Below are 25,431 nucleotides of genomic sequence, written 5' to 3'. Positions count from 1 at the left end.
CAGCGGCCACCCCGGGAACTGCAGCCCGACTCAGCCCCGCCACCAGCGGCCACCCCGGGAACTGCAGCCCGGCTCATCCCCGCCACCCGGGAACTGCAGCCCGGCTCAGCCCCGCCACCAGCGGCCACCCCGGGAACTGCTGCCCGGCTCAGCCCCGCCACCAGCGGCCACCCCGGGAACAGCTGTCGTGCTCGTTACTGCCACCAGCGGCCACCCCGGGAACTGCAGCCTGGCTCAGTACCGCCTCCAGCGGCCACCAGAGGAACTGTACTCATTGGAATTTAGAAGGATGCGGGGGTATCTCACAGAAACATAAAATTCTGACAGAACGATAGAAGCAGGGAGGGTGTTTCCACTGGTGGGTGAAACTAGAACCGGGAGGGGGGCATAGCCTCAAAATAAGGCAGGGTAGATTTAGGACTGAGTTGAGGAGGAAATATTCACCGTAACGAGCATCCTATTTGGCTGCATCACAGCCCGGTATGGCAACTGCTCGGCCCAGGACCGCAAGAAACTTCAGAGAGTCGTGAACACCGCCCAGTGTATCACACGAACCCGCCTCCCATCCATTAACACTGTCTACACCTCCCGCTGCCTCTCCACACATCTTCTCTACTGATTAGCACTGATTAGCTCAGCCCCGCCACCAGCGGCCACCCCGTGAACTACAGCCCGGCTCAGCCCTGCCACCAGCAGCCACCACGGGATTCACCCAGGCTCGCAAACCTCCCGTCAATGAACAGATCTCCCAATTTCCTTATGCCCGCCCTGTGCCACCCCAGGAACCCACCATCAATGTTCCCTGGGACAAACCGTTGGTTCCCCCGCAGCGGGGCCTCCACCGAGCCCCCCACTTCCCCCCTGTGTCGCCTCCACTGCCCCCAAACCTTGAGGGTAGCCGCCACCACCGGGCTTGTAGTGTATCTCGTTGGAGGGAGCGGTAACGGCACCGTTACCAGTGCCTTCAGGCTCGTGCCTCCACAGGACGCCATCCCCATCCATTACCCAATTGCGTACCATCGAGACATTAGCCACCCTATAGTACCCAGAGAGGTTGGGCAGCGCCAGCCCCCCTCTATCCCTGCCCCGCTCCAAAAAGACCCTCCTCACCCTCGGAGTCCCGTGCGCCCAAACAAATCCCTTGATGCTGCTGTTCACCCTCGGAATAAAAATGGGGAGGCACTGGAACAAAAACAAAAACCTCGGGAGCACCGTTATTTTAACGGATTGTACTCTACCCGCCAACGACAGCAGCAGCATGCCCCACCTTTTAAACTCTTCCTCCATCTGCTCCACCAACCTAGTAAAATTGAGCTTGTGCAGAGTCCCCCAGCTCCTAGCCACCTGAACCCCCAGGTACCTAAAACTCCTCACTGCCCTTTTTAGCGGGAGCCTACCAATCCCCTCCTCCTGATCTCCCGGGTGTACAACAAACAGCTCGCTCTTGCCCAGGTTCAACTCGTAGCCCGAGAAACTCCCAAACTCAGCAAGAATCTCCATCACCTCCGGCATTCCCCCCACCGGATCTGCTACATACAGCAACAAGTCATCTGCATAAAGTGACACTCGGTACTCCTCCCTACCCCGCACCAGACCCCTCCACCTCCCCGACTCCCTTAGCGCCATGGCCAGAGGCTCAATTGCCAACGCAAAAAGCAAGGGGGACAGGGGGCACACCTGCCTCGTCCCACGGTAGAGCCGGAAGTACTCGGACCTCCTCCCATTTGTTGCTACACTCGCCATCGGGGCGTCGTACAGCAACCTCACCAGTTTAATAAACCCCTCCTCAAACCCGAACCTCTCTAACACCTCCCACAAGTACCCCCACTCAACCCTGTCAAAGGCCTTCTCCGCATCTAATGCCACCACAATCTCTGCCTCTCCTTCTGCCGCCGGCATCATTATCACATTTAGCAGCCTTCGCACGTTAGTGTTCAGCTGCCTCCCCTTCACAAATCCCGTCTGATCTTCATGTATCACCCCCGGCACACAGTCCTCTATTCTAGTGGCCAAGATCTTCGCCAGCACCTTGGCGTCCACGTTCAACAGTGAAATTGGCCTGTATGATCCACACTGCAAGGGGTCCTTATCTCGCTTCAGGATCAGGGAAACCAGCGCCCGTGACATCGTCGGGGGCCTAGCTGAATTTTCTAAGGAACATTAAAAGGATTATAGGTTGTGGTGAGGGGCGGGTAAGTGGAGCTGAGTCCACAAAAAGATCAGTCACGATCTTATTCAATAGTGGAGCAGATTCGAGGGCCCAGATGGTCGATTCCTGCTCCTAGTTCTTATGTTCTCCCAGTCACTAGTGTCACATTGTTACACTCATTAGTCACACACTCATTAGTGTCACACTGTCACACTCATTAGTCTCACAGTCACTAGTCTCACATCTGCTTTAGTATTGAATGGGTTACACCATCACATTGGAAGGACACCCATAAGAGTGTCACTCCCAATGGTATGAAGGTCCCGGTTGTGAGGGAATATATGAACCTCATTTCTGATCTTTTTCACAGTAATGGAGCGATACAGTGGTTAGCACTGCTGCCTCACAGTGCCAGTTCGATTCATATATTGGGCGACTGTGTGGCATTTGCACGTTCTCCCCGTGTCTGCGTGGGTTTCCCCCGGGTGCTCCGGTTTCATTCCAAAGTCCAAAGATGTGCGGGTTAGGTTTTGGAGTGATTGCGATAGTGCGGGGGAGTGGGCCGAGGTGCTCCTTCAAAGGGCCAGTGCAGAATTGATGGGCTGAATGGCCTCCTTCTGTACTGTGGGGATTCTATGGGCAATCACCAGCAGCAGCAGGACTCTCCTGATGACAGAGCCATTCCCCCACCAGCAAGGTGCAGTTTCTCACTATTCACTCACTCCAGACTGAAAAATCAAACAGAGAGAGATACATTCCATCAAGTTCTCTGTTTGAATCACCGAATCGCTCAATCCTGACAAGGTTCAGATCCCTGTTCCCAGGAACCAGTCACTAAAACACATGACAAACCATCACTGTTCAGCACGTGGGCAGCACGGTAGCACAAGTGATTGGCACTGTTGCTTCACAGCTCCAGGGTCCCAGGTTCGATTCCCGGCTGGGTCACTGTCTGTGCGGAGTCTGCACGTTCTACCCGTGTCTGCGTGGGTTTCCTCCGGGTGCTCCGGTTTCCTCCCACAGTCCAAAGATGTGCAGGTTAGGTGGGTTGGCCATGATAAATTGCCCCCAGTGACAAAAAGATTAGGGGGGGTTATTGGGTTACAGGGATAGGGTGGAAGTGAGAGTTTAAGTGGGTCGGTGCAGACTCGATGGGCCGAATGGCCTCCTTCTGCACTGTATGTTTTATGTTTGTTCTAACATTGACACTGAGGCTGTCCCTCAGCTCCGGATTTCTCATCAGCTTCCAATAAACTGACCCAGACTCCGGAAGAAAATTCACCAAATCAATTCCTTAAACTTGAGCAGGAGGTGGGTCAGAATGCAGCCAATCAGACATTTAACAAACAGCAAGACTGTGTGGGACAGACAGATTGCAAAAGCAGATTAACTGTGGAGAGTATTAAAGGGGGGATTGAGCATCATTCTGAAACTCTCCAGGTTCAAGCGCGAGGCTGAAATACCAAATCGCTAATCGTCAGCATCCTCCTGATGTAAGTAAAGGAGATTTTCATTTATCATTATCACAGTAACATACCAATCTGGAAATCGCAAACATCAAATACTTGAAAGGTGACAGTCTCGCTGACCCTCTGACAGTGCAGCACTCCCTCAGTACTGACCCTCTGACAATGTGGCACTCCCTCAGTACTGACCCTCTGACAGTGCGGCACTCCCTCAGTACTGACCCTCTGACAGTGCGGCACTCCCTCAGTACTGACCCTCTGACAGTGCGGCACTCCCTTAGTACTGACCCTCTGACAGTGCGGCACTCCCTCAGTACTGACCCTCTGACAGTGCAGCGCCTCCGTCCCGTCCCTCCCATTTCCCTCTCCCTCTCCTCTTCCTGCGTGCCGCTCCTGTCCTCTCCCTCCACCTTCCCCTCCACTCCCTCCGTCCCACCCTGTCTCTCCCTCCTTTCCCTCCCTCTGCCCCCTCCCTCGCCTCCCCCTCCGTCCCCACTGCATCCAGTGTGGGTTTTAACAGTAATCCTGTCCCTTGCCTGCCTGCCCATCAGGGGTTTAATTGAGATGATCATAAATCTGAGTTAATAAGGGAACATGTGCCACTGAACTGCCCAATGGTGAGATTAGCAGAATCCGATTACTGAAATACAACCTCGAGTCCCCCAGGTAACTGGGAACAGGATGAGCAAAGATTTCGCTCTGATTTCGATGTAAATCTGAAGCAACGGGCTGGGGGATCAGATCTGCAAATCTTCAATCTTGCCTCTTACGGAATCAGAAATTATTCCCAGACAAGGTTGTTCCTCTGATTTGAGGTTATCTTCACTCTGGAGGTTTTTAAACTTCCTCTGAGCAAATATGCCCAGAGACAGAGAATCTAAAGTAAAGGTGGGTGCGTTTAGAAGAATATTCAATGATTGTTGGTGTTGTTTGGAGGTTGGCCGGCGCTGTTGCTGCTGTTTCACTTTCAGAATCATTCATTTGCGAATGGAAGCCGACTGAGATTCTCTCAGAGATCCGCACAGAAATTGAATAATATGAAAAAAAGACCCTGGATTGGATTCTCCGGTTGTCGACACCGAAACCGAGTTTGGCCATCGACCGGAGAATCAAACTTCCTGACCGAATCGGGGACGGTGCCGTTTTTACGATGCTCCGTCCCCTCCACGCCGTGCCACGTATCGATGGGCTCAGGACGTTGCCTGATGCCCGCCCCCTATGCTCGGCCCTCGACCGGCCGAGTTCCCGACGGCGTGGACCGCGTGTGGTCCCCATCCTGTCGGGAACTCGCCGTGGCGGCTGTGGTCACAGTCCAGCACCACCACAGTCGAGCGCGGGCTGATCCGCGGGCAGGGGGAGACTTTTTTAGGGGCTGGCGCACTGTGGGGAGGTGGTCCGGGGCGCGCAAGCCAGCCGAAGGGGGGGGTGCTGCCACCATGCTGTAGGTCGCCACCGTGCGCAAGCGCGGCCGTGGACCCGGCCAATCGGCAGCTAGAGGCGGGTGCTCTACGCTGCAGGCATGCTAACCCCCAGCAAAATGGGGATTAATGGTTGGTTTTTCTGGAGTTATTATTCCGGATTGACGGGAAATATCAGCCTGTTTGAGGATTATCGGTGTACAACATTTTTTAAAAGCTGATTTTTTAATTCTCAAACATAACAAGGGGGCAAGGGAAATGAGAGTGTTAGATCGTCCAACATGAGCCTAATGTATACTGAGTTTGAAAGATTTTATCACCTATTACATAGAACATAGAACATAGAACAGTACAGCACAGAACAGGCCCTTCGGCCCTCGATGTTGTGATGAGCCATGATCACCCTACTCAAACCCACGTATCCACCCTATACCCGTAACCCAACAACCCCCCTTAACCTTACTTTTTAGGACACTACGGGCAATTTATCACGGCCAATCCACCTAACCCGTACATCTTTGGACTGTGGGAGGAAACCGGAGCACCCGGAGGAAACCCACGCACACACGGGGAGGACGTGCAGACTCCGCACAGACAGTGACCCAGCCGGGAATCGAACCTGGGACCCTGGAGCTGTGAAGCATTTATGCTAACCACCATGGTACCGTGCTGCCCCATGTTATGCATTATCCATGTTATGGTGGCCCTGTGGGATTGAGGAAGAACTTCCCTATTGAGGGGGCAAGAAGTCATCCAATGGGAAACATAAAACCAGCTGCTTCACCCCAGGCCAGTGTTCTGTGTTTGGACTTGTTCTGTGGCCCTGTTTGTTAGGTGAATAAAATGGTTTGGTGTTGGCAGACTGGCCTTGGTGAGATTATTACATTCGTGACCAAGAGTAAACAAGTTTTTTTTTCTCAAGCGACCTTCATTGTCCAACAAGCGACTTCTCCGGTTAGAAAAGAAAATGCCTTTCTCGGTAAACTTTAACCCGATGATGTAAATGGAGAGACTGGGCCCAATATACAGAGTGTATCCCTGACTTCTTCCGGGGTAAAAATAATAATAGCAATCTTTATTATTGTCACAAGTAGGCTTACATTAAAACTGCAATGAAGTTACTGTGAAAAGCCCCTAGTTGCCACACTCGGAGCCTGTTCGGGTCCACGGAGGGAGAATTCAGAATGTCCAATTCACCCATCAGCACGTCTTTCGTGACTTGTGGGAGGAAACCGGAGCGCCCGGAGGAAACCCACGCAGACACGGGGAGAACGTGCAGACTCCGCACAGACAGTGACCCAAGCCGGGAATCAAACCTGGGACCATGGAGCTGTGAGCAACAGTGCTAACCACTGTGCGACTGTAAAGCAGAACGTGATCTTACTCACAACATGCGGCCCCGATATTGAGTGTGATAAAAGCCTGACCTATCCCCATGCCCCTGACTTGAAGGCTTTTAACGAGTTAGTAGAATTGGTTAAAAAAACCACAAAGATACAAAACCCTCTGTTATGCTCCAGAGATCCCGTTTTAACACAGCAGGGAGAATCCCAGGGGAAACTGTCACTGACTGTTTGGCTAGAAACGAAAATTGGCAGAACATTGTGAATTCAGACTATCCCTAAGTGAAATGCTGCGAGACAGGTTGGTATGCGGAATAAACAACTTGACTATCCAAAACGAATTATTGACAGAACCCAACCTGGACTTTAAAAAAAGCCGTTGAAATAGCATTGCTAACCACTGCGCCACCGTGCCGCCTTCGTTAGAGACTTTGTTGCCATCCGCAAACACGTTTAACACCTGGACTCAAAAAGATCCAACTCTATCTAAACTAAAGTATGTGGGGCAGGGAGGGGGGGGCGAACTACAGGGGATTGTTTGTGCCATACTTTCCATAAGCATTGAAAGGGAGGAGGTTGTTTGAAATTAGACCCTAGGAGCCAGGATCCAAAATGGCGAAACGGGGTGCATCTGATGAAGGCTGAGAAACTGAATTCATATGAGGAAAGATTCCAATTAATCTCATAGCAAATCAGACCCCAGAGGACATAAAGGTTACAACATTTCTCAGCTCAGGAACGTGTAAACATTTAAGCTGCTACAAAATTTAGTCCACCCAGAAAAACCAGGCCAAGTCCTACATTGATTTAATGAAAGTCTTAGAGGGGATTTTCTCTCCTAGACTCTGAGTCATTGATTTCAGAAAGGTTTCGGTTTCACTGCCATAGTCGGGAAGAAGGTGGCAACATTTTACAATTCGTAGCGACTTTAAGAAAGTTAGCCAAATATTGTGAATTTGGTGCAACATTTGATGATACTCTTCGTGATAGGCTGGTTTGTGGACCCGGCAGTGAAGCAATTCAGAGGAAGCTGCTTGCGAGAAGTGATTTAAGTTGCCACATCTATGGAGCTAACAACAAGAGAAGCTTCACAGATAGGGGCTGGAGTGAAGCCACACAAAATGGATACCATTAGGAACAAGGTTGCAACCATGTCACAGAGGTACACAGGTTGTCCACTCAACGGGGGATACTGGAGTAAAACAAATACATGCAACAACTGTGGCAAAATGGGCCTTATTGCCAAGGCTTGTGGAGCTCGGAAAACCTCTTCAACACCAATAATGTGCGAGGAAAAGACACACATCAAAACAGACGAGTCGTGTCTATAAATTATTGGACAAAATTCACGATTACTCAAAAGACAACGTAACGGAGCTACTGCAGGAGTTGAAGCGAGGCTCTTGTCAATGAGGGGCGATTAACAATGCTTTTGGGTATATCCAAAATCCAAAGGTCATGAAATTAAAATGCAAGTGGATATGGGCGTAGCTGAATCGTTAATAGCTGAGATTATTTACCATCAAAAGCCGAAGCATCTGCCTTTAAAATCTCCAAATGTGATCCTCAGGAGGTAAACTGAGGAGGTTGTCCCATTAAAAGGATGCATTATGGTGAAAGTAGAAGAAAATGGGAAGATAGTGAAGTTGCCTCTTCACGTTGTCTGTGGAAATGTTCCTGCTCTATTTGGCGGAGAATGATTAGCAAAGGTTAGGCTTAACTGGGAACCAGTCAATCAATTAGTGGAGTCAAAGAGCACCTTGCAACAACTTCTTATGAGTTATGAGAAGGTGTTCAAAGATTCATTAGGCTCTATGACTGGGGTCGAGGTACACCTAAAAATCAAGCCAGACAGGACACCCAAATGTCTCAAAGCTAGAACCGTACCATACGAGTACATTGGAGTTGGCGTGAGGGTTGGGGTTGATGTTGGAGTCGGCTGATACCCACCTGGATAATAATCGTCAGACGATTCCTTCTATTCAATATGGGAAATTGATTATCTTTGGTTGTAACTGTAATATTTTGTCTTTCAGTGCGATCAGGGCACAGCGTTTACCACCGCCTGAGCCCCATTCTGTGAAAATGAGCACAATGATTCCGCCAGCCAATATTTCGGGATGTACCACTTCCCCTAGAAAGGGGCCACCGAAATTCAAACAAAGAGCGACCCGACAGTTCAAGAGCAAACCTCCAAAGGCAGGAGTGAGAGGGTATGAACTATTTGCTGATTGAGCCCTGGGAAGCTCCCTGTAATTTCTGAATCTGAGACTTGTTTATCAGTTAATGAACCTTTTGATGTGGGCGACACTGGAACGCCCCTCCGTGTTAGCCCCCTGGGGAGAGTCTATATTCCTTCTGAAATGTCTGCTCATTGGAGTCAGGCAGTGACAGAGCTGTCACAGTCAGCACCCAGAGTCTGCACCCAGAGTCTGCACCCAGAGTCTGCACCCAGAGCAGAGGCAGCACCCAGAGTCAGCACCCAGAGTCTGCACCCAGAGTCTGCACCCAGAGCAGAGGCAGCACCCAGAGTCAGCACCCAGAGTCAGCACCCAGAGTCTGCACCCAGAGTCAGCACCCAGAGTCAGCACCCAGAGTCAGCACCCAGAGTCAGCACCCAGAGGCAGCACCCAGAGTCAGCACCCAGAGTCAGCACCCAGAGTCTGCACCCAGAGTCTGCACCCAGAGTCTGCACCCAGAGTCTGCACCCAGAGTCAGCACCCAGAGTCAGCACCCAGAGTCTGCACCCAGAGTCAGCACCCAGAGTCAGCACCCAGAGTCTGCACCCAGAGTCAGCACCCAGAGTCTGCACCCAGAGTCAGCACCCAGAGTCAGCACCCAGAGTCTGCACCCAGAGTAGGCACCCAGAGTAGGCACCCAGAGTCAGCACCCGGAGTCTGCACCCAGAGTCAGCACCCAGAGTCAGCACCCTCCGTGTTAGCCCCCTGGGGAGAGTCTATATTCCTTCTGAAATGTCTGCTCATTGGAGTCAGGCAGTGACAGAGTTGTCACAGTCTGCACCCAGAGTCAGCACCCAGAGTCAGCACCCAGAGTAGGCACCCAGAGCAGAGGCAGCACCCAGAGTCAGCACCCAGAGTCAGCACCCAGAGTCTGCACCCAGAGTCAGCACCCAGAGTCAGCACCCAGAGCAGAGGCAGCACCCAGAGTCAGCACCCAGAGTCTGCACCCAGAGTCTGCACCCAGAGCAGAGTCAGCACCCAGAGTCAGCACCCAGAGTCAGCACCGAGTCAGCACCCAGAGTCAGCACCCAGAGCAGAGTCAGCACCCAGAGGCAGCACCCAGAGTCAGCACCCAGAGCAGAGTCTGCACCCAGAGTCAGCACCCAGAGTCAGCACCCAGAGTCTGCACCCAGAGTCAGCACCCAGAGTCAGCACCCAGAGTCAGCACCCAGAGTCAGCACCCAGAGCAGAGTCAGCACCCAGAGTCAGCACCCAGAGTCAGCACCCAGAGCAGAGTCAGCACCCAGAGTCAGCACCCAGAGCAGAGTCTGCACCCAGAGTCAGCACCCAGAGTCAGCACCCAGAGTCAGCACCCAGAGCAGAGTCAGCACCCAGAGTCAGCACCCAGAGTCAGCACCCAGAGCAGAGTCTGCACCCAGAGTCAGCACCCAGAGGCAGCACCCAGAGGCAGCACCCAGAGGCAGCACCCAGAGTCAGCACCCAGAGTCTGCACCCAGAGTAGGCACCCAGAGTCAGCACCCAGAGTCTGCACCCAGAGTCAGCACCCAGAGTCAGCACCCAGAGTCAGCACCCAGAGTCAGCACCCAGAGTCAGCACCCAGAGTCTGCACCCAGAGTCAGCACCCAGAGTCAGCACCCTCCGTGTTAGCCCCCTGGGGAGAGTCTATATTCCTTCTGAAATGTCTGCTCATTGGAGTCAGGCAGTGACAGAGTTGTCACAGTCAGCACCCAGAGTCAGCACCCAGAGTCTGCACCCAGAGTAGGCACCCAGAGCAGAGGCAGCACCCAGAGTCAGCACCCAGAGTCAGCACCCAGAGTCTGCACCCAGAGTCAGCACCCAGAGTCAGCACCCAGAGCAGAGGCAGCACCCAGAGTCAGCACCCAGAGTCTGCACCCAGAGTCTGCACCCAGAGCAGAGTCAGCACCCAGAGTCAGCACCCAGAGTCAGCACCGAGTCAGCACCCAGAGTCAGCACCCAGAGCAGAGTCAGCACCCAGAGGCAGCACCCAGAGTCAGCACCCAGAGCAGAGTCTGCACCCAGAGTCAGCACCCAGAGTCAGCACCCAGAGTCAGCACCCAGAGTCTGCACCCAGAGTCTGCACCCAGAGTCAGCACCCAGAGTCAGCACCCAGAGTCAGCACCCAGAGCAGAGTCAGCACCCAGAGTCAGCACCCAGAGTCAGCACCCAGAGCAGAGTCAGCACCCAGAGTCAGCACCCAGAGCAGAGTCTGCACCCAGAGTCAGCACCCAGAGTCAGCACCCAGAGTCAGCACCCAGAGCAGAGTCAGCACCCAGAGTCAGCACCCAGAGTCAGCACCCAGAGCAGAGGCAGCACCCAGAGTCAGCACCCAGAGCAGAGTCTGCACCCAGAGTCAGCACCCAGAGGCAGCACCCAGAGTCAGCACCCAGAGCAGAGTCTGCACCCAGAGTCAGCACCCAGAGTCAGCACCCAGAGTCAGCACCCAGAGCAGAGTCAGAACCCAGAGTCAGCACCCAGAGTCTGCACCCAGAGCAGAGTCAGCACCCAGAGTCAGCACCCAGAGCAGAGTCAGCACCCAGAGTCAGCACCCAGAGTCTGCACCCAGAGTCAGCACCCAGAGCAGAGTCAGCACCCAGAGTCTGCACCCAGAGTCAGCACCCAGAGTCAGCACCCAGGAATGGGGGATCCCACGCCGGAGGAGAATCCGTGGGCGTCAGCGTGCTGCCGGTGAAATGGGGGATCCCACGCCGGAGGAGAATCCAGCCCCTGAATCTTAATCTAAACTCACACTTGCTCTCTGACTATAGGTCGGTGAGCACTGAATAGAGACATAGAACGGGATTCTCTTTCCTGGGAAAGCTGGATTCGTGAATCGGGCGTTGGGGCAAAATCGGGATCGATGCTGGATCAAGGTGATATTCTGACCCTCCGGAATGGTGATCCATACCACATGCCAGCGGGAGGATGTCAATCAATGCAAATCGCTCTGAACGACCCATTTGCATCCATTTAACGAACCCAGCGTTCCAATTCTCCGGCCCTCCCTCATTCTCCAGTCCCCGCAGCCGGGAGTCACGTGGGCGCAGATCACTGGTGGTCTCTATCAGCGTGGCCCTGGCGTGTTGGACCTCATGGTGGGCCAAGGGGGTAGCCTCACCCCCCCACCTTCCCCCCCCCCCCCACCTCCCCCCCCCCCCCCCCCCCCCCCACCTCCCACCCAAGGAGTTAACCCTTGGCCCACTGTGAGGTCCGCCACGCCAAGACCATGCTGGTAGAGACTATCCAAGCACAACTGAGGGCCAGCAGCCCCACAGTGCACTGCCTCCTCCCTCACAGGGCGCCCTGTGAAGGGAGATGTATGGATCAAAGCTGCAGATGGTTTATCGAAGCTGTCAATCACAGACCACTACTCGAAAGCTATGAATGGCTTGCAACGAATGGATCTGTCGAGGATTGGACACGTGGAGCATCAAGGTAAGTGTTATAGTTGCAATTCCTTGGACTGTCCGTCTGACTGCTCTACAGAATCCAGACAGGGGTCTCATTTCTGTGAGGGGGGGTCCCTTTATGCAGGGGTTCCCAGGGGAATCCCCCATTACAGGAGATCCTGTGAGGGGTCTCTTTGGTCAAGGGTCCGAGGGAGGGGAAAGGTCCCTGGAGGAGGGTTCTGCTATTACAGGGGACCCTGCGGGGGTCCCACTATTACAGGGGGCTGTGGTCAAGGAGTCCCTGTGGGGGTCCCCCTATTACAAGGGTCCCTGCGGGGGTCCCACTTTAAAGGGGACCTGGGGGGGGGGGGGGTCAGGTCAGGGCACCCCCATACTTGGGAGTGGGGGGACACCCAGGTATTTCGGGGGTAGAGGGCTGCTGTGCAGTGTTGGGGGGGGGGGGGGGGAGGTAGCGATTCAGGGCTGATTTGTGGTGCGGGGCGGGGAGAGGGGGTGGGCACTGCGGGACGTTGCTATCAGATCGCAGCTGAAAATGGCAGCCCGTAAACAGGATTCCCCCAGAATCCCGCATGCACACCATGCACAAATCTACATGGCGAGGAAAACGGAATTGCTTGCTAGTTTGCACTCCCAGGGGAATCGTAAACCGGTTACAATTCTCCTCTGGTGGGAGAACAGACTCCCAAACAAGCATCCTGCCCATCGTGTCTCCGGCCATCTCGCACCTATCTATTCGAATCCCATTTTCCAGCCCTTAGTCCATGGCCTTGTGTGCTATGGAACGTGTGTACTTACACTCGTACAATTTTTTTATTCATGTACGGGATGTGGCCGTCGCTGGTTAGACCAGCGTTTATTGCCCATCCCTAGCTGGCCTTCAGAAGGTGGGGGTGGGGGGGACTTTAACACAGTGCTGGACCCCGGGCTAGACAGATCGAGCTCAAGGACCAATAGGAGGCCGGCAGCGGCAGAAGTGCTGAGGGGGTACATGGAGCAGATGGGAGGAGTAGACCCATGGAGGTTTGGTAGGCCGAGGGCGAGGGAGTATTCCTTTTTCTCCCACGTCCATAGAGTGTACTCCAGAATCGATTTCTTCGTGTTGAGCAGGGGGCTGATCCCGAGGGTACGGGAAGCTGAGTACTCGGCCATTGCGATCTCTGATCATGCACCGCATTGGGTGGATGTGGAAATGGGGGAGGCGCGGGACCAGCGCCCGCTGTGGCGGCTGGATGTGGGGCTGTTAGCGGACGACGAGGTGTGTAAAAGGGTCCGGAAGAGCATTGAGAGCTATCTGGACTTGAATGACACGGGTGAGGTGCAGGTGGGGATGGTCTGGGAGGCCCTGAAGGCAGTGATCAGGGGAGAGCTGATCTCCATAAGGGCGCACAGAGAAAGAAAGGAGAGGCAGGAGAGGGAGAGGCTGGTGGGGGAGCTATTGGAAGTGGATAGGAGATATGCGGAGGCACCAGAGGAGGGGCTGCTGGGAGAACGGCGCAGCCTGCAGGTCAAGTTCGACCTGCTGACCACCAGGAAGGCAGAGACGCAGTGGAGAAGGGCACAGGGCGCGGTCTATGAGTATGGGGAAAAGGCGAGCAGGATGCTGGCACACCAGCTTCGCAAACGAGATGCGGCTAGGGAGATTGGGGGAGTGAAGGAGAGGGGAGGGAAGGTAGTGCAGAAGGGGCAAGAAGTGAACGGGGTCTTCAGGGATTTTTACAAGGAGTTGTATCGGTCTGAGCCGCCGACGAGGAGAGGGGGAATGGAGGACTTCCTAAACAAATTGAGGTTCCCAAGGGTCCAGGAGGGGCTGGTAGAAGGGCTGGGGGCGCCAATAGGGCTAGAGGAGCTAGTCAAGGGAATAGGTCAGATGCAAGCGGGGAAGGCGCCGGGGCCAGATGGGTTCCCGGTGGAATTCTATAAGAAAAATGTGGACTTGGTGGGACCGGTACTGGTACGAGCCTTTAATGAGGCGCGAGAGGGGGGGGTTCTGCCCCCGACAATGTCGCAGGCTCTGATCTCCCTGATATTGAAGCGGGATAAAGACCCCGTGCAGTGCGGGTCCTACAGGCCTATCTCGCTTCTGAACGTGGATGCCAAGTTGCTGGCAAAGATCCTGGCAGCTAGAATAGAGGATTGTGTGCCAGGGGTAATCCATGAGGACCAGACGGGGTTCGTGAAGGGGCGGCAGCTCAACACGAACGTGCGGAGACTGCTGAATGTAATTATGATGCCGGCAGTGGAGGGGGAGGCTGAGATAGTGGTAGCGCTGGACGCGGAGAAGGCATTCGATAGGGTGGAGTGGGAGTACCTGTGGGAGACGTTGGAACGGTTTGGGTTTGGGGAAGGGTTTATTAAGTGGGTGAAGTTGCTCTACTCGGCCCCGACGGCGAGTGTAGTGACAAACGGGAGGAGGTCGGAGTATTTCGGGCTCCACCGAGGAACCAGGCAGGGATGTCCCCTATCCCCCCTACTTTTCGCACTGGCGATTGAACCGTTGGCGATGGCACTGAGGGGTTCAGGGGGGTGGAGAGGACTGACTAGGGGAGGGGAGGAACATCGAGTATCGCTGTATGCGGATGATCTACTGCTGTACGTGGCAGACCCAGAAGGGGGAATGCCGGAGATAATGGAACTATTAGCAGAGTTTGGGGACTTTTCGGGGTACAAACTAAATTTGGGCAAAAGCGAGGTTTTTGTGATACACCCGGGGGACCAGGGAGAGGGTATTGGGAGACTCCCCTTCAAGCGAGCAGGAAAGAGCTTTAGGTACTTAGGGGTGCAGGTGGCAAGGAACTGGGGGACCCTCCACAAGTTGAACTTTTCCAGGCTGGTGGAACAGATGGAGGAGGAATTTAAGAGGTGGGACATGGTACCGTTGTCGCTGGCGGGGAGGGTGCAGTCAATCAAAATGACGGTCCTCCCAAGGTTCTTGTTTTTATTTCAGTGCTTGCCCATCTTCCTCCCTAGGGCCTTCTTCAAAAAGGTGACGAGTAGCATCATGAGCTACGTGTGGGCGCATGGCACCCCAAGGGTGAGGAGGGTCTTTTTGGAGCGGAGTAGGGACAGTGGAGGGCTGGCACTGCCCAATCTCTCGGGGTACTACTGGGCGGCAAATGTGTCAATGGTGCGCAAGTGGATGATGGAAGGGGAGGGGGCAGCTTGGAAACGAATGGAGAGGGCGTCCTGTGGCAACACAAGCCTGGGGGCCCTAGTAACGGCACCTTGGCCGCTCCCCCCCACGAGGTACACCACGAGCCCGGTGGTGGCGGCCACCCTCAAGATATGGGGGCAGTGGAGGCGACATAGGGGGGAAATGGGAGGTCTGTTGGCGGCGCCAATAAGAGGGAACCATAGATTCATCCCGGGGAACATCGACGGGGGATTTCAGAGCTGGTACAGGGTGGGCATACGGCAGCTGAAGGACCTGTTTATAGAGGGGAGGTTTGCGAGCCTGGGAGGGCTGGAGGAGAAGTTTGAGCTCCCCCCGGGAAACATGTTCAGATATTTACAAGTGAAGGCATTTGCTAGGCGGCAGGTGGAGGGGTTTCCCCTGCTCCCCAGTAAGGGGGCGAGTGATAGGGTGCTCTCGGGGGTCTGGGTCGGAGGGGGGAAGATATCAGACATCTACAAGATAATGCAGGAGGCGGAAGCAGCATCAGGGGAGGAGCTGAAAGCCAAGTGGGAAGGGGAGCTGGGAGAGCAGATAGAAGACGGGACGTGGGCGGATGCACTGGAGAAGGTCAACTCTTCCTCCTCGTGTGCGAGACTGAGTCTCATTCAATTTAAGGTGCTGCATAGAGCTCACATGACGGGGACAAGGATGAGCCGGTTCTTTGGGGGTGAGGACAGGTGTGTCAGATGTCTGGGAAGCCCAGCGAACCATGTGCATATGTTCTGGGCATGTCCGGTGCTGGAAGGGTTCTGGAAGGGGGTGGCAAGGACGGTGTCGAAGGTGGTGGGGTCCAGGGTCAAACCAGGATGGGGGCTTGCGATCTTTGGGGTCGGGGTAGAACCGGGGGTACAGGAGGCTAGGGAGGCCGGAATACTGGCCTTTGCGTCCCTAGTGGCTCGACGAAGGATATTAATTCAATGGAAGGACGCGAGGCCTCCAAGCGTTGAAACTTGGATTAACGATATGGCTAGCTATATTCAGCTAGAAAGGATCAAATTTGCCCTGAGAGGGTCGGTACAGGGATTCGCCAGGCGGTGGCAACCTTTCCTTGACTTTTTAGATCAGAGATAGACGTTCGGGGTCGTGGCAGCAGCAACCCGGGGGGGGGGGGGGGGGGGGAGGGGGGGGGGAGGGAGGGGGGGGGAGGGGAGGGGGGGAGGGGAGGGGAGGGGGGGGAGGGGGGGGCAGCAAGGGTCGTGGGGGGACATGCACGACTGTAACGCGGGCAAGTCTGCTCGCTGCTCATTTCTGAAACTGTAGGCTGCCTTGTTTGTTAAGGTTGCCTGGGGGGGGGGGGGGGGGGGGGGGGGGAGAGGACTGGTGCGCGCGAGAGGGCGGGCGAGGGAGGGACATTTGCCTAGAGGGATTGTGTTGTAAATAATTTAAAAATTAGTAGGGGTAAATGTTTGTATGGAAAAACTCTTTCAATAAAAATTATTTAAAAAAAAAAAAGAAGGTGGGGGTGAGCTGCCTTCTTGAACCGCTGCAGTCCTTGAGGTGTAGATGCACCCACTGTGCTGTTAGGCAGTGCCAGAATATGGCCCCAGTGACAGTGAATGAATGGCGATATATTTCCAAGTCAGGATGGTGGGTGACTTGGAGGGGAACCTCCAGGTTCAGTGACCACTTGGGCAAGGATTCAGGAAGAGTCAGTGCATTAGGAAATGAACAAAATGAAAATTGGGCGGCATGTGGCGCAGTGGATAGCACTGGGTCTGCGGCGCTGAGGACCCGGGTTCGAATCTCGGCCCTGGGTCACTGTCCGTGTGGAGTTTGCATATTGTCTGCATGGGTGCAGGGTAGGTGGATTGGCCAGGCTAAAGTGCCTCTTAATTGAAAAAAAACAAAATTGGGGATTTTAAATTTTAAAAAAAAATCTTGATCTAAGAATGTTGAATTCTCTCTCTTTCCACAGATATTACTGTGATCTGTCGTTGGGAGGCGTTTAGCCACTTGGAGCTCCATGAATTGGCTCAGTATGGTATTGTCTGACACTGGGAGGTGCTGGCAGTGGTCCATGTTTGAGCTGGGAAGCAGCATGGCCTGGGTTACCCGTTAGAAACCACTGTGAGCAACACTCAACCCCATCAGCCTGAACATTAATATCGCCATCAGTTTGCAGACAACGATGGCGAGGAGCAGTGTAGAGTCTATAATCTAAATATATTTATGCTTATGCGGCATCCAGTTGTATCTCAAGTTCTACTTTTAACTAGTGCCAGACATTAATCTGTGCATTGTTATTTCTAAGTAATCTGTAAAACTCTGTCAGTCTGGATCAAGTGGGAGAGGTGTGTGGAAGGATTTTAATTGGCCCTGTCAGAGTTGCCTTGACTTGGTTACCACGACTAAATCAGAATGTGCATCAAAACCGTAAGAATTTTGGATAATGTTATAAGTTTAATTTGTGATTGGCTTTTTGTTTTGGGCTTTAAGGGGCTGCCCCTCTCATCTGCCCCTCAGTTTATCTGATTTAGTTTAATTGATTATTAGAGTTATTCAAAATAAGAATTTTACTGACATCGAGAGAATGGGCTTTTGTTTTCTGCTCTCTTTGAACTGGTTAATAGTCGGGCGAGGAAACTGTACATTAGATGATATTCCGATTGGTGTTTGAGGCTTTGCCTAAATCTTGAGACAGTTTGAAGTTGCTCCGCTGTAGCTGTGCTTGCCTCGTGGCTCATCACAGCTATACAAACTGCCCCATTGTGTCTGTTTCTCACTATCAGAACAGAAGATTAAACACGCAGATGCCAGCTGATATAATATTTATCGTAACAGAATAAAGTGGACAAGCTCTCCAAAGTGGCTGTTACTGAGCTTGCAACTGTCCCATCTTTACCCACTCAATTTTCTTCTTGATGCCGTAGGAGTCGAGTGTCAGATCAGCGTGTCGGCGTTTCAGCACCTCCAACCTTTGGCGCAGTCGATCACTGGTGTCCACATTCTCCTCAAAGTCACGAAGCAGCACCTTGTTGCACAGGAGGCCACATTTTTCCTTCAGTTTGAAGTTGGCTGTCCGGACTCTATCCCGTGCTTGTTTGGTTTTGGTCAGGATCTCCCGTTTCTATAACAACCACAGATTTAAGGCTGGTTACAGACCAGGGCACGTTATAAAACAAAAAAAATCAGCTTAAGAATGTAAAAAGAAAATAAGACCACCCAATTTTAATGGGTCAGATCCTGGCTCAAACCTGCTCAGAATGCAGCACTGTTTCCCACATTACAACACTGACTGTACACTTCAGTGACCCGGAGATAGGAAAGGCGCTACACAAAGGCCGAACCTTTTCCTTTTTATTCAAGTTGGATGTGACTGTTACTGCCACTAGCCCACTGATTTTACAACAGGTGTTAACATGTGCAAGTCAAAAGGATTAAAACCTCCTGAAAAACAATCACATACCTCCCGTGTGCTGTGTTAACTTAATGTTATTAAACTAACACAACTCTTCCTTAAGGGTCAGGATGGCACAGTGGCGCAGTGGTTAGCACTGCTGTCTCACAGCACCGAGGTCCCAGGTTCAATCCTGGCTCTGGGTCACTGTCCGTGTGGAGTTTGCACATTCTCCCCGTGTTTGCGTAGGGTTTCGCCCCCACAACCCAAAGATGTGCAGGGTAGGTGGATTGGCCACGCTAAATTGCCCCTTCATTGGAAAAAATGAATTGGGTACTCTAAATTAATTAAAAATAAATCCTCTCACCCTGATGGCCCACCCTGGCCCTCCCCACCCCCATACCTGTGCCACAACAGCCTCAAGGTCCATGAGCTGGGTTTTCTTCTCCATATTCTCCGCTTCCACATACTCCAGCTTCTCTTTAATATGGGTCATCACCCCAATGGTGACTGCGACCTTCTTCCGCATCTTTGTGACTTCCTGGAAGACCAACGTCCGATCTCAACACTGGGCATTGTTCCGATATTCCATTTAAAAGCAAAACTCTACCTAAAATGTTTGTCTCACGATGTGACACTTACAGTTTTGAACTGCTTACACCCAAATGTTTCCATACCTCGTTTAGTGTTCCATCGTTCACCCTTTTCCTCGAGCTCTGGGGAAGGTGGTGGCTCTCACTGGGGTTGGGCTTTACCAGCGGAGGGTGATGCATTAGCAATGGGAATGCTGGTTTATTCTTATCCATTGAAATCAGTATTAGGGAACAGTGTGAATGTAGGTATTGGGGCAATGGCACAGAGTGGGGGAGGGGGGACACTGTAGTAACGGTGGCAAGTGGGGGGATTGATGTGTAGGTATTTGGGTCTATGGGAGAATATAGGTACCAGGGAGCAGATACAAAAGCTCCAATCACCCCAAGAGCAGCATCTTCAGCTGATAGCACAGCGCGGGCATTGTCCGTGATAACTAGCAGACAGTAAACACATGATGCTGCAGTGCATATCTGAATTGCAGCCTCATTGCATCAAGGTATTTCGTGTGCGCTTTGATTTCTGTTTAATCTTTACACACAGGTGTGGTAGGCAGTGGCGTAGTGGTATTGACGCTGGACTACTAATCCAGAGACCCAGAGTAATGGCCTGGGACCTGGGTTCAAATCCCACCATGGCCGATGATGAAATTTGAGTTGAGTACAAATCAGCCATGAAACCATTGTCGGAAGTTGTAAAAAAAACATCTGTTCACTAATGCCCATTAGGGAAGGAAACCTGCTGTCCTTACTTGTTCTGGCCTACATGTGGCTCCAGATCCTCAGCAATGTGGTTCACTCTTAATTGCTCTCAGGGATGGGCAATAAATGCTGACCCAGCCAGCGACGCCCACATCCGATAAACAAATAAAAAAAACATGGAGTACCAGACTGTTCCACGCTCCATTTGAAGAAGTTAAATACAGTCTATAAATAGGTATTAAACCATAAACAGTCCAAGTTAGGTCCTGTATGTAATTATTATAAGTTTCCCCATCCCAGGCTCAGCTTCATTGGATTTTGGTGGGTTGCATGTAAGCTTCTAATTACCTGGCAACTAGCCTGGGCTGCTGTATCTCTTTTCCATGCTAGGAACTGGCCTTTACACTAGGTAGTACTGTCAAACATTTATTTTCCATAATGCAAGACTAGCCCCTGTTGCTAAAAGAACATGGTGTTGGAAAAAGTGGACCTTTTATTTAAGGCTGAAAGGAGCATTTCACGATTAATCCAATATCTACGTGTCTTTAAAATATTGAAATGCTCCCTCTGTCTGTGCCTAAACAGGTTAACTCTTCCAGTCTGGCACCTCCTTTACATGTGAGCTTGAACAGTGAGTGTGGTGGACTATCTCATGGTGGGAGGAAATTCACAGTCGAATCCAATCCATCCATAAACACATATAGTCCAGTTGGTATCAATGTACAGGAAGCAGAATCGATGGACTGGAACCAGTATCAATGGACAGGGGACAGTATCGATGGATAGGGGACAGTATCGATGGACAGTGGATAGTATCAATGGTAAGTGGACAGTATTGATGGACAGGGGACAGTATCGATGGACAGTGGATAGTATCAATGGTAAGTGGACAGTATTGATGGACAGGGGACAGTATCGATGGACAGTGGATAGTATCAATTGTAAGTGGACAGTATTGATGGACAGGGGACAGTATCGATGGACGGGGACTATCGATGGACAGTGGATAGTATCAATGGTAAATGGACATTATCGATGGACAGGGGCAGTAACGATGGACAGGGACAGTAACGATGGACAGGGGACGATATCGATGGACAGGGGACAGTATCGATGGACATGGGGCAGTATCAATGGACGGGGACAGTATCGATTGACAGGGGACAGTATCGATTGACAGGGGACAGTATCGATGGACAGGGGACAGTATCAATGGACAAGGGACAGTATCAATGCACAAAGAGACAGTATCGATGGACAGGGGACAGTATTGATGGACAGGAGACAGCATCGATGGACAGTGGACAATATCGATGGACAGGAACAGTATCGATATACAGGGCCCTTCCCTAAAGGGCATTAGTATTGATCGACAGTGATAGTACTGATGGACAGGAATAGTATCGATATACAGGGACAGTATTGATCGACAGTGATAGTACTGATGGACAGGAACAGTATCGATATACAGGGACAGTATTGATCGACAGTGATAGTACTGATGGACAGGGGACAGTGTCCATCCAGCTCTTGGTGGACAGGAGAGATTATCATTCTTCTGTACCTCATTGCGTTCCTCAATTTTCTCACTGTAAGACTGGTTCTCGATTTTCAGCTGCTCATAGTCGATCAGGTTCAGTCCACCTGCTAGTTCCTCCTTCGCCTTCAGCTGATGTTCATAAAACTTCAGTTTATTCTTCATTTTAATAGTCAGAAATCGAATCTGCCTCATGTCTTTCTCTTTCTGCTCCTCAGTTATCTGAATGCGTTCCAATTCCTACACACAAGCACATACATAAATGGGCTGATTTCAGTAACCTTCTCTGGTTAAGAATATTGTTGGGGAAGAATGAAAGTTTTACTCTGCATGCATTTTCTGAGCTGGGACTACTTGATTGTGACAATGATATCCACAATAGAAGTGCCTCGTTCCCTAGCAGTATTATATCTCACCTATTTTTAAAAAAATTTTAGAGTACCCAATTCATTTTTTCCAATTAAGGGGCAATTTAGCGTGTCCAATCCACCTACCCTGCATCTCTTTGGGTTGTGGGGGTGAGACCCACTCAAACATGGGGAGAATGTGCAAACTCCACACGGACAGTGACCCAGAGCCGGGATCGAACCTGGGACCTCGGCACCTCTAGGCAGCAGTGCTAACCACTGCACCACCTGCTGCCCATATATCTCACCTATTGATCTTAATATTAACAAACAAAAAAGGATCTTGACACTAAGAACCCAATCAGATTTAGAGATCTAAAGAGTAAAATCCTTAACGTTCTGCAGGTTGTAGTCCCACAATAAAGTTGAGAATGAGTGGAAGAGTCTGAGGTCTTTTATTCTACCTGATTCCATCTCAGTCTCTGCCGGCTTGGGTCACTGTCTATGCGGAGTCTGCACGTTCTCCACGTGTCTGCGTGGATTTCCTCTGGGTGCTCCGGTTTCCTCCCACAAGTCCCGAAAGATGTGCTGTTAGGTAAATTGAACATTCTGAATTCTCCCTCGGTGTACCCGAACAGGCGGCGGTGTGTGGCAACTAGGGGCTTTTCACAGTAATTTCATTGCAGTGCTAGTTTAAGCCTACTTGTGACACTAACAAATATTATTATTGTTGTAAGTGAACAACATTGTAAGGTAATTGGAGAGCTTCGAATTAGTCTGCAACTTCCATTTGAGATTGTCAAATTGACTTTCAAAACGAAAATATTTCAGCTGTATTTGTCCCTTAACAATAAGTTAACCCTCTATCAAGTTAATGTATGTCTAAGATCTAATAAGAGAGCTTCCACAATCTGATACCCTTCACAGGAACTCAAATCCATACAGGGCTTAGATCTGAAAACTGAGGTTCCAATATTATAGCTTTACTTCTGCTCCCTTTGAAAACAGTTTTCTTGCTGTCCTGGTCGACTCCTAATTTTGAAACAATGCCTGCCGAGTTCTGGGCTCAGCCGCAAGAGGAAACATCCTTTCTATGTCCACCTTTGTCAAAACCCTTCAGGATCGTATTGTTAGGAAGTTGGAACAAAATGAAAAGTAAAGAATTGGATTTAAAAGAAACTGATCGGGATTTAGCCACACTGAGGACTTGTGAGATGCAGTTAGCCTAGTAGCAGCGTGAAACCAATACTTTATTTAGCAAAGTGAAGCAATCTAGGGATCTAGATCATAGCCACATCCAGTTCCAAAGCAGAGCTTTCTCACAGAAGCAAGCAGCGATGCAGAAAAGAAAGCATTGGGAATCTGTCTGTGTCAAACTCCATAAGTTTTACTCTAAACCTTTCCTTAAAAAAAGCTATAGGTCCTGCCTGGTAACTATTTTCTGGATTTGGCTTATAGTGTAAAACCTATATGATGTTGTTTTGGGGAAGGTGTATTCTCAGGGTTTAGGAAAATAGATAGATTTAGATTGTGGGTTAATGTAAGCAAACTGTCTGGGTAACCAGTATTGTAGTTAATTGCAAAGGTTGTTCTTTACTGCTGTCTTTCTTGTGTATTTTAAAGTTTAATAAACATGTTGTTACTTGGATAATTTACAACAGGACTGACCTCTTTCCTCTCTGAGTTTAATCTATTTTCTCACATTTCTTTCTAAATTGCAAAAATAAATAATTAAGAACTGGCGTTCCAGGTTTACCTTCTGGGATTTGGGATGTCCTCGCATTGAACATCAGTGGGTTCACAACAATTGATATGAAAATTGGGTGGCACAGTAGCACAGTGGTTAGCACAGTCTCTTCACAGCTCCAGGGTCCCAGGTTCGATTCCCGGCTTGGGTGGGGTCTGCACGTTCTCCTCGTGTCTGTGTGAATTTCCTCCAGGTGCTCCGGTTTCCTCCCACAGTCTAAAGACGTGCAGGTTAGGTGGATTGGCCATGCTAAATTGCCCTTAGTGTCCAAAGGAGTTGGGAGGGGTTGCTGGGTTACGGGTATGGGGCAGAAGTGTGGGCTTAAGTAGGGTGCTCTTTCCAAGGGCCGGTGCAGACTCGATGGGCCGAAAGGCCACCTTCTGCACTGTAAATTCTATGATTCTATGTCTAATTAAGTCACCCAGATTCTTCTAAACACTAGCAGGAACAAGCTCAGTCTGTCTAACCTATACTCATAAGACAAGCCGCTCATTCCAGGTTTCAATCCAGTAACCTCCTCTGAACCACCTCCAACGCATTTACATTCTTACTTAAATAAGGAGAGCAAAACTGCACACAATATTCAAGATGTGGACTCATCGATGCCCTGTATAACTGAAGCATCCCTTTCTTACTTTTATGTTCTATTCCTATCACAATAAAAGAAATATCACAATAAATCAAATGCCTTCTGCATATCCAAGTACAGTACGTCTACAGACTCCCCTTTATCTATAGCACATATTATTTCTTCAAAGAACTTGAGCAAGTTGGTTAAATATGATTTTTGACAGAAACATGCTGATTCTTCCTGATTACCTTGAATTTTTCTGCATGCCCAGCTATAACCACTTCGATGATCAATCCTGGCACCTTACCCACAACAGACGTCAAGCTAATTGGTCTGTTTTCTGTCTCCCTCCCTTCCTGAATAGAGGGTTCACATTTGCTACTTTCCAATCTGATGGAACCTTTCCAGATTCTCGGGAATTTTGGAAAATTAACATCGACGCCTCTACTACCTCATTAGCTTCCTCTTTTAAGACCCTAGGATGAAGTCCATCTGAACCTGGAGACTTGTCAGCCCGCAGCTCCACCTGTTTTTTCAGTACCGTTTCCCTAATTATTGTAATTTCACCAAGTTCCTCTTTCCCTTTCACCTCCCGATTTACAGCCACTACTGGAATGGGTTTTGCATCCTACACAGCAGTGATCAGTACACAGCAGTGATCAGTACACAGCAGTGATGGGTACACAGCAGTGATGGGTACACAGCAGTGATGGGTACACAGCAGTGATGGGTACACAGCAGTGATGGGTACACAGCAGTGATCAGTACACAGCAGTGATGGGTACACAGCAGTGATGGGTACACAGCAGTGATGGGTACACAGCAGTGATGGGTACACAGCAGTGATGGGTACACAGCAGTGATGGGTACACAGCAGTGATGGGTACACAGCAGTGATTGGCAACCTGGGCTAGTGAGTGGGATGCAGTGGCCATGAGATTGAAATTAGGCTTGTTCACTAATCATGACCCCATGATTGGATTGGATTTGTTTATTGCCACGTGTACCGAGGTACAGTGAAAAATATTTTTCTGCGAGCAGCTCAAACAGATCATTTAGTACATGAAACAAAAATGCATAATAGGGCAATACAAGGTAAACAAAGTAAATACACAGAAAAGAGAAAGGTTAGTGACAGTGTTAGTCTGAGAATTAAATTTTAAGAGATTAGTACGGTTACAGGAGATGTAAAAAGAGGATCTGTTTAGGAGAGCTCGCAGAGAGTCGCCAAGCTCTGGCGCCATCCTGAGTTGGCGATCAAGAGTTAAGATTAAATACATTTTATCCACACCGAATATTTCATAACGAGTTATAGAAAATACTTAATCATGCATATATTCATAGATCTATCAACTTCAAATGGCAAAAGCAAAATAAATATGTACACAGAGGGAGCGCCCAGCTCTCACGGTCAATTTTGTGG

General features: G+C 50.8%; 2 protein-coding genes across 2 annotated transcripts in view; one reads left to right on the top strand and one right to left on the bottom strand.

The window, feature by feature from the left end:
• The first annotated feature begins 3,562 nt into the window (after nucleotides 1-3,562).
• Nucleotides 3,563-17,936, top strand: LOC119956615 (retinal cone rhodopsin-sensitive cGMP 3',5'-cyclic phosphodiesterase subunit gamma-like). Its single transcript, XM_038783953.1, has 4 exons — nucleotides 3,563-3,642; nucleotides 8,413-8,589; nucleotides 11,893-12,017; nucleotides 17,093-17,936. The coding sequence occupies exons 2-4, from the start codon at nucleotides 8,462-8,464 to the stop codon at nucleotides 17,167-17,169; spliced, it is 330 nt and encodes a 109-aa protein (XP_038639881.1). The 5' UTR covers nucleotides 3,563-3,642; nucleotides 8,413-8,461; the 3' UTR covers nucleotides 17,170-17,936.
• The window catches only part of ccdc96 (coiled-coil domain containing 96), a 27,543-nt gene continuing 20,040 nt past the window's right edge, over nucleotides 17,929-25,431 (bottom strand). The window contains exons 10-12 of the mRNA XM_038783591.1: nucleotides 21,371-21,583; nucleotides 18,918-19,055; nucleotides 17,929-18,244 (exon numbers count right to left, since the gene is read on the bottom strand). Coding sequence (XP_038639519.1) covers nucleotides 17,990-18,244; nucleotides 18,918-19,055; nucleotides 21,371-21,583 — 606 coding nt within the window. The 3' untranslated portion in view covers nucleotides 17,929-17,989. The remainder of the gene's footprint in view (nucleotides 18,245-18,917; nucleotides 19,056-21,370; nucleotides 21,584-25,431) is intronic.

The sequence above is a fragment of the Scyliorhinus canicula genome, chromosome 23 (genome assembly GCF_902713615.1).
Source record: "Scyliorhinus canicula chromosome 23, sScyCan1.1, whole genome shotgun sequence".
In the NCBI taxonomy this organism is placed as follows: domain Eukaryota; kingdom Metazoa; phylum Chordata; class Chondrichthyes; order Carcharhiniformes; family Scyliorhinidae; genus Scyliorhinus; species Scyliorhinus canicula.
This window is presented reverse-complemented; position numbering and strand designations above follow the sequence as displayed.

Excerpts from the sequence above, each read along its gene's own strand:
- LOC119956615 (XM_038783953.1), top strand. The coding sequence starts at position 8,462 with ATGAGCACAATGATTCCGCCAGCCAATATTTCGGGATGTACCACTTCC. Across the intron at positions 8,590-11,892 it reads CCAAAGGCAGGAGTGAGAGG|GGCGCCCTGTGAAGGGAGAT; the intron begins GTATGAACTATT and ends CCTCCCTCACAG. Across the intron at positions 12,018-17,092 it reads ATCTGTCGAGGATTGGACAC|ATATTACTGTGATCTGTCGT; the intron begins GTGGAGCATCAA and ends CTCTTTCCACAG.